At 42.4% G+C, this 16,306-nt stretch overlaps 1 protein-coding gene across 2 annotated transcripts in view; it reads right to left on the reverse strand.

Annotated features, from left to right (window-relative positions):
- The window catches only part of Clca2 (chloride channel accessory 2), a 26,518-nt gene that overhangs the window by 3,870 nt on the left and 6,342 nt on the right, over positions 1–16,306 (reverse strand). Inside the window, exons 5-12 of one of the 2 annotated variants that reach the window (XM_021196849.1) lie at positions 14,867–15,026; positions 12,375–12,602; positions 10,765–10,995; positions 9,413–9,590; positions 8,559–8,665; positions 5,575–5,799; positions 2,500–2,770; positions 137–307 (exon numbers count right to left, since the gene is read on the reverse strand). In XM_021196849.1, the coding sequence (XP_021052508.1) occupies positions 137–307; positions 2,500–2,770; positions 5,575–5,799; positions 8,559–8,665; positions 9,413–9,590; positions 10,765–10,995; positions 12,375–12,602; positions 14,867–15,026 (1,571 nt within the window). The remainder of the gene's footprint in view (positions 1–136; positions 308–2,499; positions 2,771–5,574; positions 5,800–8,558; positions 8,666–9,412; positions 9,591–10,764; positions 10,996–12,374; positions 12,603–14,866; positions 15,027–16,306) is intronic. The other variant, XM_021196850.1, reaches the window with a different exon arrangement.

Genomic DNA, 16,306 nt, shown 5'->3' on the forward strand with positions numbered 1-16,306 from the left:
CCTCCCCTCCCTCTCCCTCCTTCTCCCTTTATCTTCTCCCTGTCCATCTCCATCTGCCTATTGCATATACACATATCACCAACACATACATGAAATAGTATTATGCACACTTGCCGTGCTAAATAAAGGTTCTTACCGTTTGTTATGTAACCTGGTACATACATAGCATGGTTTCCTGGGACAGGGTGGACTAGTGTGCTTGTGCTGGGAGAGTGACGGACGCGCACTGTCAGGCTATAGCTACCACTTACAGCAAAGGAGGAAAAGTACCTGGAGTAAATCCCATCATTTCTTATAACATCTGCACCTGTGTGTAGAGAGACAGAAATTCAGCGGTAATAAGTCGTTACAGTTGATCGCTACTATTTAATGAGTTATTGAAACATTTATTCCTCTTGATAGAGAGCACATGGAGCTCTTTGTGCTCCCAGAGAAGCACAAGGGGAACCTGAGGTGTTAAGCACACATGGTGTTTCTTCCAGGGAAGGACTGTCAGACCTGTTACCCACCCCACAGCTGGGAGCAGATGTGCTCTGTAGCCTGGTGACACTTGTGTTTTCTGAGTGGCTAGAGACCGCAGCAGATGCTCCCTCAAACTATCATAAGCTTGTTTGTCTCAGTCAGTTTAGAGCCTTTTACTATGGAACTATCACATGTGCTTTACAAAGAGGTTCAATGTAGTCACGTTCGATCTTTACTTTGTTCCTCCAAGAGATTTATGTGTGCTTTGCTGGGCCTGTGAGTTGGAGTTAATCATCACCAGAAAAGTTTTTTTTATATCAAATTGCACTATACTTAAGTATGCTTAAAATAAACAACCTGGTGTCAGATTTTGAAATTTGAACCGAATGGCCTTCTTGTCTCCTGCAGATTGTCTCTCTGTAGGCCTGTGAAGGACACAGATACCACCGCCCATGCAACAACATTTCCATACAGTGTATGTTACTGCAGCTATTTTTGATATTATCACAAGGTTTAAAGAATGATGGTATCATAATTTCTTCTCGGGACTGCTTAATTTCTGAAAGATTGTCTTCTAAACTGAACAACCAATGCTTATATTACTCTGAATGCACCCAACCTCATCAGAAGGTGGATGGCCTCTGCCTATTTCAGTGATAACACTTAAAAGTCGTCACCTTGAAAACTTCCATTCCTGTGAGCCAATCTATTTTCAACTAAAAGACTAAAAATAGTTTCTGTAAAAGCAAAGCACATTCTCAAGATGATTGATCACCATATGGTCATATTTATTCACCCTGTCTCCAAAATATGAACTCAAGTGTACATATGTAAATTTTCATTAAATTTCAAGAGAAGCCTTTGGTTGAGAGCCCTGCATGAAACGCTAACCAGTTTTGGTAGTTTGTGAGACAGTGCAGAGCTAGCTTGATTTCCTCATTGGAGGACACACTTGGCTGCCTGTTGGAGTGGAGGGAGCTCCCTGAGCTGCACTTAGCAGGCTAGGATTCCTGTCCACTGTGCCTTGCTACACGGTACTTTCTGAGAGCCTGTTCAATGCTGGCTTCCTTTCACCGTGACTCTCAGGGGGCAGCAAAATTCAAAGCCAAGTCTGTGGCTTAGAATGGAATCTAGACCCCAGAACAGAAAGATCTAGACCCCAGAACAGAAAGATCTAGACCCCAGAACAGAAGGATCTAGACCCCAGAACAGAAAGATCTAGACCCCAGAACAGCAGCACTTTTAAGGCAGTTTGTCACACTGGGCAGGCAGCCTGTCATATCCTCAAGATCATGCCAATTCTGACATTACACCTTGATCTCCAAATGGTGACACTGTTATTATTAAAGTGCTCTGAAGCCAGCTTTCCCCGCTATACAGAGAGGCTCCAGAGTGAGAGAACTGGAGGTCTGTTTACATAAAATACAGAGTAACCACGTTACCCATGAAGACTTAGATTGTTACTGTGTTTTTTGTCCATGGCAAGAAAACCAAACCTTAGTGGCATTTGGATGACTGATCTTTGTTGAGAAATTGCAAAGGGAGATGTGTCCATCCCTAAAGCCTCTGCAGTCACCTCTTCTAATCACTGATGCAGAAGGAAATGGGACAGAGTCTTGTCTAGGGAGTCAGGGAACTTGGATTTACATTGTGGATCTTTACCAGGAGAGCACTGAAGCTGGGTGCCTCTGAGCCTCGGGCTTTATGTCTATGAGATGGGTGGACATCCCTTTCCTCCCTTATCACTTTATGTGCATCCCTCCCAAAGATGCATGTCCAGGGGAAACACACGTGGAACCTGGGAAAGTTCCCACAGAAGAGGACTAAGCTAGGCTTGGATCAAGGTTCATCTGAGTAGCCGGGGTCCCCTGCAAACAGGAGCTCAGGCATCTGATGACACTGACTAACTAGGAAAGCAGCTGGACTCAAGGGATTTCCCCGCGGCAGCTATTAACACCTCTGCAACCCCATGGTAATGCAGCACCATGCAGTACCATGCAGCACCAATGCAGCACCCATGCAGCTACTCCTCCTTACCTCCTCCTTCATCCAAAAGTTGCAGCACAACGGGATCCCCAGCCTCCGATTCAATGGTCGCCACCACCGTGGCATTGCGAATGGGATGCAGACCCTTCCTCACATTTGCATAAATGATCACTGGCTGAGGAAAATAGGTGCTGTCTCTTTCCACAAAGACTTCCACAGTGGCTGGAGACATGGCCAGGCTGGAGGCACGGGAGGCCACTGTCACTTTCAGAGCTTGGGGAGAATGGTGGGTGTTGTTCAGCGTGTAAAACCAGCGCCCATGCTGCAAAATAAGGCATTGTTTTATCAAGTGTGAAGAAAAGAAAAAGCAACAGTTCATTAATGCTGCTTTTTTTTTTTTTAATACAAGAAAAGATGTTAGGAAAGGTACTTTTAGATAAGTGACCTCTAACCAGCCACATTTACTGTTAGGCAGATATGGGGGGTAAATACATCTAGGTTTATTTGGAGCAGTGAGGATGTGTTTTAACTCCCAGATTTAGAACATCATGGCAAATATGCACAGTGTCAAAGGACTTTGCAATGATTAGTATGAACTCCTCTTCCCAAAAGACAATTAAGTACTTTAATTCATTTTTAGAACGGACAAAATTATATAAACTAAGGATGCCGTTGTGGTATCCATAGACACCCTGGGCTAATATAACAACATTCTTCCTTGGTTCCCTGCTCCTCAGGCCTGCAAAATTTCAAAGAACAAAAAAGTGCCCACAGTGCTAGAGTATGTAACCTACTATTATAAACAGGTCAGAACTGAACAGTGTGTATGCTGAGTAATTTTTATAAATTCTGCTACATGTCATCCTCTTGTTTACACAAGCTACCCAGAAGAAACAATACAAGTAAAAAAATTGGGAAAAAAAAAAGACTAAGACTCAGTGTAATAGAGTGTTCCTTTTTGACTGAGCTATACATGTCTCCTTTTAAGGACTCTTCTGCTGTCCCTGTTTAATCCCTGGAACTGACAAAAAAAAAAAATCAAAGAATCAAAGAATCAAAGAATCAAAGAATCAAAGAATCAAAGAAATGCAGTGGGACTCAAGGAAGGAAATGTGGCTGTCACCACACTCTGGCCAGCCCTCCTTCGTGGAACTGATGTGCTTTGCCATCTTCTAGGGAAGTCTGAGTCGAGCACCAAGTCACCTCTCACTGTCTTGCTTTGAACTCATGGCATCACCAGCCCCCGGCAGGAACCTCCAGATCAAAAACATTCTTCAGTGTTTCTAATCCAGATGAAGGAGTCAGGCAAGAAAGCAAAACAGAGGAAGCATCCCCACTCAGCCCTTATGTGAGAAGCACACAATGGATTAGCAGAAAAGTTCAGTAGAACAGAGAAGGAGGTATTTTGGAGAAAGGTATGAGCTAGGGCAGAAGAGGCCAGACACAACTGGTCCAGTAGCAACCATAACTTATGGCTTGCATTTCATCTTGAGAGTGCCGCAGGGTTCAGAGCAGGATGCGGGCTTCAGAATGGTCTGCTCAAGGGGCTGAGGGGTGGCTTGGGGGTCGCCCAGCTCAGAATCGAGCACATAGGCTACTGACAAGCTGGGCCAGGTGGTGGACCTGTATGGTCCCAGCGCTTGGTGACTTGGGAAGCTGAAGTGTGAGGATCGCTTGACTCTGGGAGTCTGAGACCAATGTGAGCAAGGCAAGGCCTTGACTTAAAACAAAAAGTTACGGGAGTAGGCAGATAAGGGGAGCGCCTGATAAGGCCATGGGGTCTGAGCCATTCCCGTGTTGGCTCCCAGCCTCCAGGGCTTGCTCTACCCTCGGGGTCCAGCCCCTTATGCTCTGTATTGCTGTGAACAGCCCTTGTTGCTTATCTAAAGGGCCCACTGGTCACCTTCCCTTCCAGCTTGCTTACACCCTCCCTTAATACACTCTTCTTCATTTGCCCATCTTTTTTTTTTTTTTAATTAGGTATTTTCTTTATTTACATTTCAAATGTTATTCCCTTTCCTAGTTTCCCCTCCAAAAATCCCCCTATTTCCTCCACCCTTGCCCTGCTCCCCAACCCTCCCACTCCCTCTTCCTGGTCCCGTCCTGGCATTCCCCTGTACTGGGGCATAGAACCTTCATAGGACCAAGGGCCTCTCCTCCCATTGATGATAGACTAGGTCATTCTCTGCTACATATGCAGCTAGAGACTTGAGTTCCACCATGTGTTTTCTTTGATTGGTGGTTTAGTCCCAAGAAGCTCTGGGGGTTCTTGTTAGTTCATATTCTTCCTCCTATAGAGCGCTGCAAACCCCTTCAGCTCCTTGGGTACTTTCTCTAGCTCCTTCATTGGGGACCCTGTGCTCCATCTAATGGATGACTGTGAGCATCCACCAGCTTCGCTTTGTCTTTAAGCTTTCCGACGTTCTAGTTCATCTGGCCAGATTGCCAGCCTCACTACCAGGTCTCACTGTCTCCAGTCTTTCCAGGAGGATGTTCCTCATCCCTTAGGAAGCTTCTTCCCATCCTCAAATATGTTCCAGGAGAACCTGATGCTTATGCCTAGTTGTTGTTGTTTGCAGTAAGGTCTCAGGTAGCCTTCAATTCTTCATCCTCCTGTCTCCAAATAGAGGAATTATATGGAGTTGTGGGTCGCCCTGCCTGGCTTCACTATTCAAGCTTGCCTTATTCTAAGTACAAGACCCAGAACACAGCAGGGACTAAAAACTTACAAACTTTATTAGTCATATTATAAAGCCTATATAGAGCTGTTCCCAAACATATAGGAAACTGTACCTACATGGATATTTCCTGTAAGAAAGATAGACACAGGTTTCATAAAAAACTGCTAATGCTATAGAGAAACACCATGAGTGTGACAAGGTTTTATCTAGGACTTAATGCTGCACACACAGACATATTTCAGTTGCTCTTCTTAATACGTTTACCATCTACAACAATGGTTTTATGAAGTTTTGATGAGTCAGCACATTTCCTTTACATAACACATCTAAGCATGGGGCTCATTTGCAAGTTTTCCACTTGGCTGAGCAGTTAATTATAAATAGGTTGTCACAGTGACCTTAGCAGTCCCTGAGCAGTTAGTTATAAATAGATTGTCACACTGACCTCGGCAGTCCCTGGAATTTTAAGACTGGCAGTCCGAAAGGCCAGGTTGATGATAAAGTCACCAGTGTTATATTTTCTTCCGCTAGGATCCAATAATGCAATCTCAGGGAGACCACCAGTCTGCCACATGACTAGAAAAAGTGTGTCATTGCCCACGGCGCTATCCACAGTCACAGTATTCGCCAGCTGGTGCTGAGGTTGCACAGTTTCGCACACACTCTCAAGCTGTTAAAGAGATGTATGTAAAAGTTTCTAGCAAATATATAGCATTTCTTTCTTTTATAACAGAAGAATGAATAGGCAAAGGTAGAAGGCGCTCAATTCAGATCTGCATTGTATATATTTAAATCAAAGCAAAACAGTGCATTACGTAACTAGTTAAAACTTTCTTACAGCTAATGCAAGTATAATGCATTATTGTTTTTGTTTGTTTGTGATAAGGTCTCAGTTAGCTCAGGCTAGTCTTCAATCCTTTATCATCCTGTCTCCAAATACAAGAATTATATATAATTGTGTGCCACCAGTGCCTGACTTCACTACTGATCTATTTGATTATTTCCTGTGATGCTGGGGATTAAGCCAAGAGCTTGTGCACACTGGGCCTTGTGCACACCAGGCCTTGTGCACACTGGGCCTTGTGCACACTGGGCCTTGTGCACACTGGGAAAATACTCTACCATTGTGCTAGCCCCCCAACCCCCTCCTTTACACCTCAACATTCATTTAGATGCTCTCATATTATCCATTATGAAACCGAGCATTGGCTTCATGTGGCCAATTACCATGAGAATGAGCTCTTAGAAGATTCTCCTTGTTAATATGTTTAAATGGTTTTCATTTGTATAACTATATCCAGAGGCTTTTTACAAGTTTTAGTAAAAAATTTACAAAGGAAGTTTAAAACTTATATAGCAGTTGCAATTTTGTCTTGCGAGGGAGCTTAATGGTGTTCTCCTTAATGGCTGCACTGGCCCTCTCACTGATAGTGTGGACACTCACCGACATTCCTTCTTCACCTTTTTATATCAGCCATTCTTCTGGAAACAACACGCTGTCTCGGTGTGGTATTAATCTTTATCTCTCTAGTGATTAGCTATTTTAAGCATCTGTTCATACACCTGTTGGCTATTTGTATGTCTCCTTTTTAATAATGTCCACTCTTGGCTTTACTATCCCATTGTTTTTTGTTGTTCTTTTTCTTTTATTGAGTTAGGGTTTCTTTGTGTAGTCCTGACTATCCTAGAATTTGCTCTGTAGACCATGCTGGCCTTGAAATCAGAGCGATCCTTCTGTCTTTACCTCCCCAGTCCTAGGATTAAAAGAGGGCACCCCACATCTAGCTTGTTGCCCAGTTTTGAAAGCTGGGGTATTTTCACCTTTGCTGTAGTTATTTTGGATACCTGTTGCTTGTCAGCGCACAGCTTTCAAACACTGCCTCCTTCCACAGGCTCTGTGTGCGCTGGCTTCATGCTTTGCTTTGCTGAGTAACAGTCTAGTTCAATGTTGTCCAATTAGTCATTTTAGCCTTTATTTTCCATGTTGTGGGGATCTTATCCACTGTCCCTGTCTCCCTGCAAAAGCTCTTGTTCATCCTGCAGTGCTGAGATATTTTTACCATATTATCTTCTAGTAGTGTCAATGTCAGGTTTTACGAGGACAATGTTAATCCCTGTGACTTGGGTTTTGACAGTGGTGAATATATGTTCCTGGGCCACTTTCCTTCTTCTGCCTGGAAATATTTGATCTTTCTCAAAACATTTATTGAAAAACGTATTCTCTCTTCAGTGCATGTTCTCAGCATTTTTTCAGTTGGCTAGCTGAGCACTGTGGTCCATGTTTTTAATCCCAGCATCTGGGAGGCGGAAGCAGGAAGATTGTTTAGAGTTTAAGGCCAGCCTGGCCTAGCTGGCTAGCCTCAGTTCACTGAATAGGATACTACTGGTGGGCAGAGTTTTTTGTCGCACCTTGACTGTCTCTCCAGGCCTGTACTGTTCCTGCCCAGACACCTTCTGTCTGCCGAGGTGGGAAACCCTTATGTGATGTTTTATGAAGCTTTACTTTATCTTTGACCTTTGATCACTTGATAACAATATGTCTTGGTGCATCCATTTGACTTCTAGTCAGGGGACTATTAACATCTTTACTGTGGATGTATATCTGCATGTTAAATATTTCCTGACAATAATTCACTGGGTTCATTGTTTATACCAAGCATGACTTGGCTGGTTTACCTGCCATCTGTGAGGAAACTGCAGGTGAAATTCTGTTAGAAACATTATTCAATTGTGTCAAATGGAGAGAAAAAATGGCCCCTTTAAAGGTAGCTTGATAAGAGGAAGCTTTTGTGCCCCAAATCAAATAAGTCATGCTAATTAAAGAGGTACTCTAAAACTGAGGTTGGTGGCTTATGCCTGTTCCTTTAGTTAGAAGGAGGAACCAGGAGGACCAGGACCTCAAGGTTAGCCTGGCCCATGCACTCTCCCACAAACAACAAGAGGGAAGGTAGAGACTTAGAAATTTATAGAAATTCATGAAATAATTAATATTCCTTATGAAGATGGTGGCACAGCACGAGTGAGACAGTGTGGTGTGGTTGAGGAAAAGTTAATGGACTGAAGAAATGAAAACACAGCCTCTTACTTTTGGTTTGGACCTTGTCTCCACCTCCCCCATCCCACCCTACTCTACCCAAACCTACTCTACCCTATCCCACCCCTAGCTCCATTTTCTGTCACAAAGAAGTCTTTTCACGAACCTTGGAAAGCTGAAGTCATCACAGAAAACAAATCCTAGAAGCAAGCAGTGCAGACCTGAGGTAAAATGGGAATACCCAGAAGCTCCTTAGAGCTTTCCACACACAGAGAGTTCGATATCCAAGTAATAATAATAATAATAATAATAATAATAATAATAATAATAATGCTGCAGATAGTGCAGTCCATCTGGTCCACTTCTATAGAGAGAGAGAAGATTGACATTCTGACCTGTAAGCTTTGCTGGAAAATGTCTCCTGTTCCAGAAGAGATTCGAACGAAAGCTTCAGTCATTCCGTTAGAAGTAAATTTATCTGGAATGAAGAACTTTAAACCTCCTGAAATACATAATTTGAATGTCAACTATAATAAGATAAAAAGAACAGAGTAAATCTTCTCTGACAAACTGTGTCTACACGAAAGTGCTGGTGGGAGGTAGTGGGAGGTGCGCTTGGCTTGCTTTGAATGACATCTGATGTAACTATGAGGCATTCGGCTGTAAGGAGCTGAGTTTGACTGTCAATTCATGGCTGTTTTCTCAGGCTCACTGCAGAGTACTAGACCTCAGTAAACCCTTACTGGGTAGTCTGAGATCCAAAAGAATTCCTAAGTAATTTAGATTAATTGCTAGTAGTTGCGTGGCTATGTATTTGCATATATAATCGGAGAGCACTATTTTTTTTTTAAATAACCCAATAAATCTTAACTCTCAGTGGTCAACCTGTTGCATTAGTTTTTATAGCGTGGAAGATGAAATTATTCTTTGCCTCATCTAGAAAAAGGGCAGCCGTGTATCTTACATTGCTGCTTGTGCGTCTGCTCTAGAATGTGCCACAGCTAGTCAATATGATTTTGGCTTCTAAACTATGCATTCTCAGGCTGGTTTAGCAAATCATAAAAATAAAGGTTTCCATTGGATGGACAAAATTTTCAACTCCAGAGAAAACATTCAAAATTTGGGAAAAAGTTTAGCTACATTTAGTAATGATTTATGTTTTTTAAAAAGAAGTCTTTCCTATTTTTCCCCCAATTAAGACCTGTAACCTAGGTTTCACAGCTTAAGGGCATGCTTAGAAGGTTTTTACCCGTAACACGTGATAATTCCCCCACTTTCCTGGCTGCAGAGGAACCCAGGACCATGGAGTGAATGGTGGATCCACTACTCATCGTGGTAGGCAGGCAGTTGGTGACGTGTTCATCAGCTCCACTGGTCACTAATATCATCACAGAGCCATCGGCTCTACCATTCCTCTCCTCAACCACCTGAAGAACACAGAGAGCCGTCAGTGGAGGAAATGTAATCCAAACTGTGTGACTAAACAAAGGAGTTCATTCTCATGCACAGTTGGTTCCCAGTGTTGCCTATATCTCTCCAAGGTCCCCTGTGCTCTATGACCACCTCTACCTTGCTCTGTACCTCACCTTCCCTCATAGAAGATAGTGTTTTCACTATTACATAAGAGCCATACCTCTAAGATCTAGCCAGTCGCGGGTCAGAGGGTTAGGGCAATGGTTCTCAACCTTAGTCACACCTCAGAATTAGATGGCAACGTTTACAAATTTCATTGCCAGGTCTCAGACACCAGATCAACGACATCAGAATCACAAGACTTGAAACCCAGGCATCATGGGTTTGGTTTTAGTCTCTTGTTTGTTTTTTTTATTGTTGGTAGTTTTCGTGCCTAAGATTGAACTTAAAGTCTTAAGCCCACTAAGCATGCTCTCTAACCACTGAGCTACATCACCACATCCTGTCTTTCAATCAATTGATATCAGTGGGCACCCTCTGTGCCCCCACCCCATCAACTGTTGTCTGTGGGTAGCAACAGTCATAGCTGATGTCTTGCTGTCTATCAGATGGTGGACATGTGCACCTCACACGCTAGCTTAGATCAGCTCTGTCATTCCTCAGGCACACACACATCCGGTCTTAATTGTGTGTTTGCACCCATGTGGGTGGGTCCACAAATACGTGTGAGTGTTTGACTTTTTGTCTTCTCGGACTCTCTTGATGCTTATCGTTGAAATCTGCTTTGTCTGAGACCAAAAATGATGATTTTGCCTAAACAACTGCCACAGCTGTGGCTGCTTCAGAATAAGTAGGGACCGTTCGGAAAGACTCTCGAAGATATTTAAGTCCCGTAGGCATGGACATTGTCCTTATTTATTTACTCATTCTGCCAACCAGCAGTTACTAGGTATTTATGACAGGTTGCTTTGTCAGGCCCAGGGAGTGCAGTGGGAGGAAGAAATAGACCCTGACTTTAGGAATCACCCATCACAGCTCTACCACAGCCGACGTCGCTATGACCCCGCTGAAAAGGCATACTCCTCACAAACAAACAAAACCAAGAAACCCACCCCTTCAGTCCCCAAAACCTGATATTCAAAGTGAAAGAGACGATAGTAAAGGCAACCAGAACTCAGGGCACTCTACCTCAAAGCCTTTCTTAACCCCTGCACAGACGTTCGTTTCTGCGTCAGTGGTCAAGGCAGTCGGCAGGTACGAAACCAGCAGCTTCCGGTCATCGTCACTGTTAATTTGCTGCAGTGGGGCTCGGATTTCTCCTTTGCTATCAAAAGTGACAATGCCCACGAAAGTGTGAGCTTCGACAACCTGCATCAAGTACAGTTCGGCTGCTTGCTGTAGTCGGAGGAGTCTGTCTCTCTTAGTTTCCCAGAAGAAAAGAGAGAGAGTGAAGAAAAAGGAAATGATATTTGATTGGTAGGCCAACGACAATGAAGTAATTCAACTTGCAAAAAGAAGATGTGGTAAATTTTTTGTAGACACCGTACAATTCTTTGAGTTGTAAAGAGTGGCATAGTTCTAGAGTATTTTTCAGTTAGTTAGTTATGTGCTCAGAAATGTGTGTTGGGTGTGCAGAAGAAAGTGCTGAGCAATAAGCTGGTCACAGTCCTCACTGTGACAGATCCTCACCCTTCACTCCATCTCAGAATTTAGCAACCTGTGTTGTCAATTGAAAATAGGTACATAACTAAAAAATTCATTCCGAGTGGGAGGAGACGTTACAAAGGGATCTGATGATAGAGGTGTGGCAGTTGCCGGCACCTGTGTCGGTCCTCGGCCGTGGTGGTCATTGGAGGCTGAGCACTTTGTCTATGGAGTGAGCATAATAATATGTTTATTGGTTTTTATAGTTACTCTAAGGATTACCTGCAATATATGACAGGCACTAATCAAGCATTGCGATAATGCTACCAACTAATCCACTAGGTGCTTTTTTGATGGCCCTGAAAGGGAGGGAAGGAGGCACTATTCGGAGTCTCAGTGACTGGCTGCTCATAGATGGCTCTGACCCCTGTCCCCATTGTTACACTGACCCCACCCCCTCACACTACTCAGGACACATCACCAATTTAATGTCTCATGGATACCTCACTAAGACAGTGTCTTAATTTACTGACTCTCTCCAAATATTATTTTTCTTACTAGCTGGGAGGAAAATTAGTAGAGTAGATGAAACATAGACCTTGAATTCTTCCTTCAAATTTTATAATTTTTATGGCTTAATTCTTTTAATCTAGTGACATCCAGTTGCATTCGTTTTCCTGAAAATGCCACACTTTTATTCCTGTGTGTGTGTGTGTGTGTGTGTGTGTGTGTGTGTGTGTGTTCCACATTCTCTCTTCCCATTTCCTTGGAACTGGATACCTAGCTGGTGTGGGCACAGAAAACATTACTTCATTGTGGCTTTGGCTCCCTTCCTCACAGAGTGCAGGGGATGAGCAGGGACACAGTAGCTTTTGTCTCCATCATGGGGAAAGGAGAGAAAAGTTATAATTAGCACCAACCTGGAGATGCTAATTGGGTCAGGGATCATGTGTGGATTTCATTTATCTCACCGTCTCAAACTCTAGGCCTTCTGAGGTTTGTCCTACCTATTTCTCAAGAAAATAAGATATCTTGGACTCTTTAAAACCCTTTGTGTCCCCACCCCATCATACATTGAAGAAAAAAAAACAGAGTTAAAACCTGATAAGGGGGTGGGGAAGAAAGGTTTTCAATCATTTGGAGTCAGTGTTTACCTCTGCCATCTTCCTGGACACATCAATCACTAAGCAGACCACTCGGTCACCAGCCTGCAAGAGGGAGAACGTGGGAGGGGCTGGAAGTCCAACCCCATGCATGGGGAGGCTATGGTTCAGGTCGGAGGAGGCTGTGATCACATCCCAAGTGCTTCTGAGGCTGCACACTTGGTTCTGGAGGTTCGGGGCTTCTTGGTTGTGTGTACTTTCGTTACAGAATTCCACCACCTGGAAAGGAACAAGGCAGCCTTTGCACACCAAACATACTTCTCATTTAAGTCAGGCAGCAGGTATAAGAAGGCCAGAGTTGAAAGAAAAGTCACATGCTTCCTTTTCTCAAAAGTGACAGCAAGCTCGCAAATAACCCTGGATACCTTTTGCCTGAAATAGTAGCACCCTGTGCTCATGAAAGCAGTCTCTCATAAAATGTGTTTGCACTAAGAAAACAGAATAGGTTGTGTACATAACCTTAGCCTTATAGAGAACAACTCCCCTGTCCCTTCCATGAAATTGTGTTTAAGAAACACCCTAAGAGATGTTATTCTGGACAGCCCATTCTCTGGAATCCCATTAAGTTAATGCCATATCTTGTTTTATGAATTAGTCAACATATATTGATGTAGTTCAAATATTGATCTTTGTGAGGGTAGAATGAGGGCAAAACTACTTAAATCTACTTCCTGAAACAATTTTCCCATTAGGAAATTTAGCTGTAATTCATTTAATAATAATCAACCTGTGCCAGCACCACCCCCTTAAAGGTACAGCTTGCAATACAAGGTAATGGTCTTCTACACTCAGTGGCTCTGGCCCTACGAAGAAGAGATAGTTCTACAAAGAGAACCACAGGAGCTTAGGCTTTGAGAGAAATGTATAGTTTCTCCAGTCCCATCACTGCTACATTGAGGATGAAGCTGAAGTTGGGTACCACTTGCTTAGCTTCTCAGTGAGGAGTGGTCAGGAGCAAACCTGTGCTGCTTTGTTTAGTGATTTTTTTTTTCTCTACATTTCATGAGTTCAGCAAGGTGGCTTTGAAATTTGTTGTGACTATATGTGTTTGAGTATGTTTTTCAAAGGACTGCAAAAAATTGTATCTAATCATAAGCAACATGGGTCAAACACCTACAACTGGATTAGAATCAGACACCGAAGTTATAAGTTAAAAACAATGGATAAAGGCAAGACATATGAATAGTCCTCTTCACCTTGCAAATGATGGCTACTATTGACAAAAACCAGGCTGAAGAAACAAATTAGCAGAATGAAGGAAGGGAGAAAGGGGCGAAAGGAGAACGGCCCAAAGCAAGCAGCAAAGATTAACCAGGGACAAGGAGAATATTCCATAAAGAACACTCCCGGCACAGCAGGGAGAAGATCCACAGATAATGACTTTCAGGTCTTTGTGAAGCTCAGTAGATAAATGAAGCCATGCAGGCTGGATCCGTTATATCTGTGACTATCAACTCTCTCCTTTCTGATTGCATGTTCTCTTTTAGTACAAGGTTCTGGTGACAGCTTGGCTAGAAGTGTGACATCTTTCTTAGAGAAGATAGACTGTCCAGAGAGAGAGAGATCCTCTAACTGAATACTCTTTTAAATGTCAGTTTTTAAGTGGATGTCCAGACTCATCTTTTGTGAATTAACATGAAATATTAGTTGACAAGATTTAGATGCAGAGTTGAGGATTGGTTCCCTCCCTGGGCTAGCTTGTCTGTCTTTTGAAGAACCGCAGGTGAGAAGAGTGCACTCATTGGCTCCTTCATTCTTGAAAACCTCATTCCTCATTCTATGAGGTGACCGAGAGGGAAGGACAACATGTGGCAGCTCATTCTGTGACCTCAAAACTTGTCTTATTGAGTGCTCTCCCTGGAAAGTGGACTTTTGCTTTTCAAAACAACCTATATTTGTTATCATTTGGAGGGGACATTTTTTAAATATATAAGATAAAGACTAAATGGACTGTCGCTCCTCGGGCTCTGATGACTCTTAATTGTCAGGAGCCATCTAGGAAACACTAAAGGCAAATAAGTTTTCTGGAAGCTGGCCCACCACTTTGCTTGGCTGCAATGGGAAAGCTCTGAATTGCAGGACCTTCAGAGATTTCATCTCAGAACTGCTTCTGATATGCCTTTCCTATCACCATTACATAGTCTAATGATTCCTGGGCACGAGCCCACTCTATTGGGCAGATTTCCTGAAGATCAACATAAAGATGAACTTCCATAAATTAATGCTATTTAGATGAATTAGCGATTTTATAGTATTCCTGATCTGATTCAAATAGTTTTTAGGAAGAAAGTTTTAAGAGATGGTTTTAGTTGTTTTGCCAGAAACAAATAGTAAGATTATAAGGATGGGGATCATCAGTCTTCAGTCCTTGTCCAAAGCTGCATCCCACTTCAGTCCCTTCCCCAGCTGGAGCAGGCTTCCAGCAAACAATAGTCCCACCTTCTACAGCTTACAGGAGTTTGTCGTCCCAAGGATGTACTTACAGAAGGTAAACTTTGCATGAACATTATTGATCCAGTTGCATTCTGGGTGCTGTTGTAGAGGAATGTGCATCCTTCCCTAAAAAGTTTGCTAATAATGCAGTCTTCATGGGGGCAAAGGCCCTTTTCACACACAAAAACGCCTGTGATGTCAGATGAACACCTGAAAGTGGATGAGAATCTAGGAACTGGGTCTCTTTAGAAATACATGTTTGGTTTTTTTTTCTTGATTATCTTTTCTAATAGTTTGTTTTAAGGATTATATCTCAGTAGACATGTATAAATATTTTTAAGGGTTCTCTTCAGGAAATATAGTAATAAAATACATTATTTTGGAAATATAGTCTTCTTTATTTGATTTTAAAACCTTGAATTTGAACAAGCATTTTGTATTGCCAAAATCTCTAGCAAGCAGAGAGAGACAAGGTGGAGGAAGGCTTAGAGAGACTCTGGGGGAGTAAGAGCCAGACCAGCAACATCCCAAGTCAGTGCTCCACTGGACATCAGGGGGAGTGAATCCATAATGGTGATCTTTGAAAAGATTCTGTCTTCACTAAAATATTCTAAATGATACTATGTGAGTGAGAAACGGTGTCATATGAAAATGAAACCGATGGTTTGCGTCTATGAGCTGAACACCTTGTGACTCTGAATACTCCAAAGCTTTAAGAATTTTAGGCATAACTATAATATAGCATGTGTATGGGGCTATGGGCTGCGGAGATACTGACAACCACACAAGGTGCCTATTATTCTCCATGTCTTGCAAGAGGGGACTGATTGGATAAGTTATGTCATAATCACACAATGGAATACTATAAATTATTTTTTTAAAAGAATGAGAAAAATTTATATTTGTGTTTATTTGAATTTTCTTGAAGAGCCAAGGTAAATAGGAAATGAATCAAGATAGTTATTCACAGTGATAAGAGGAAACAGAATGAGAAGAGTGGTAAGTAAGATGCCAAAGGAGATAACGTTTTACTGTTCATATTTGAAGTGCATAAACATTTGTCCATTTAAAAACTCAATAAAAATTAAAATTGACAGTGAAAGAATTTATTCTATGCTAATATGGGCTTGTGATTATTAGCCTATTTTTATGTCATACAATAATTAAATCAAGACAAAAATACCTACCTTCTCATTAATTATTTTAATTTTTACATTGTTAAGATAAGCTCTTACTACGTAGCCCTGGCTGGCCTGGAACTCACAGCATGGACAAGACAGACCTTGAGTTTGTGACAGTCTTCCTACCTCTGTTTCTCTAAAGCATGGATTATAACTTTATAATTATGTGTCACTATGTCCAGTTACTTACTGTTAAAAAAAAAAAAATACTTCAGCCAGGTGTGGTGGCGCACGCCTTTAATCCCAGCACTCGGGAGGCAGAGGCAGGCAGATTTCTGAGTTCGAGGCCAGCCTGGTCTACAAAGTGAG

The sequence above is a fragment of the Mus pahari genome, chromosome 4 (genome assembly GCF_900095145.1).
Source record: "Mus pahari chromosome 4, PAHARI_EIJ_v1.1, whole genome shotgun sequence".
NCBI classification, from domain to species: Eukaryota; Metazoa; Chordata; class Mammalia; order Rodentia; family Muridae; genus Mus; species Mus pahari.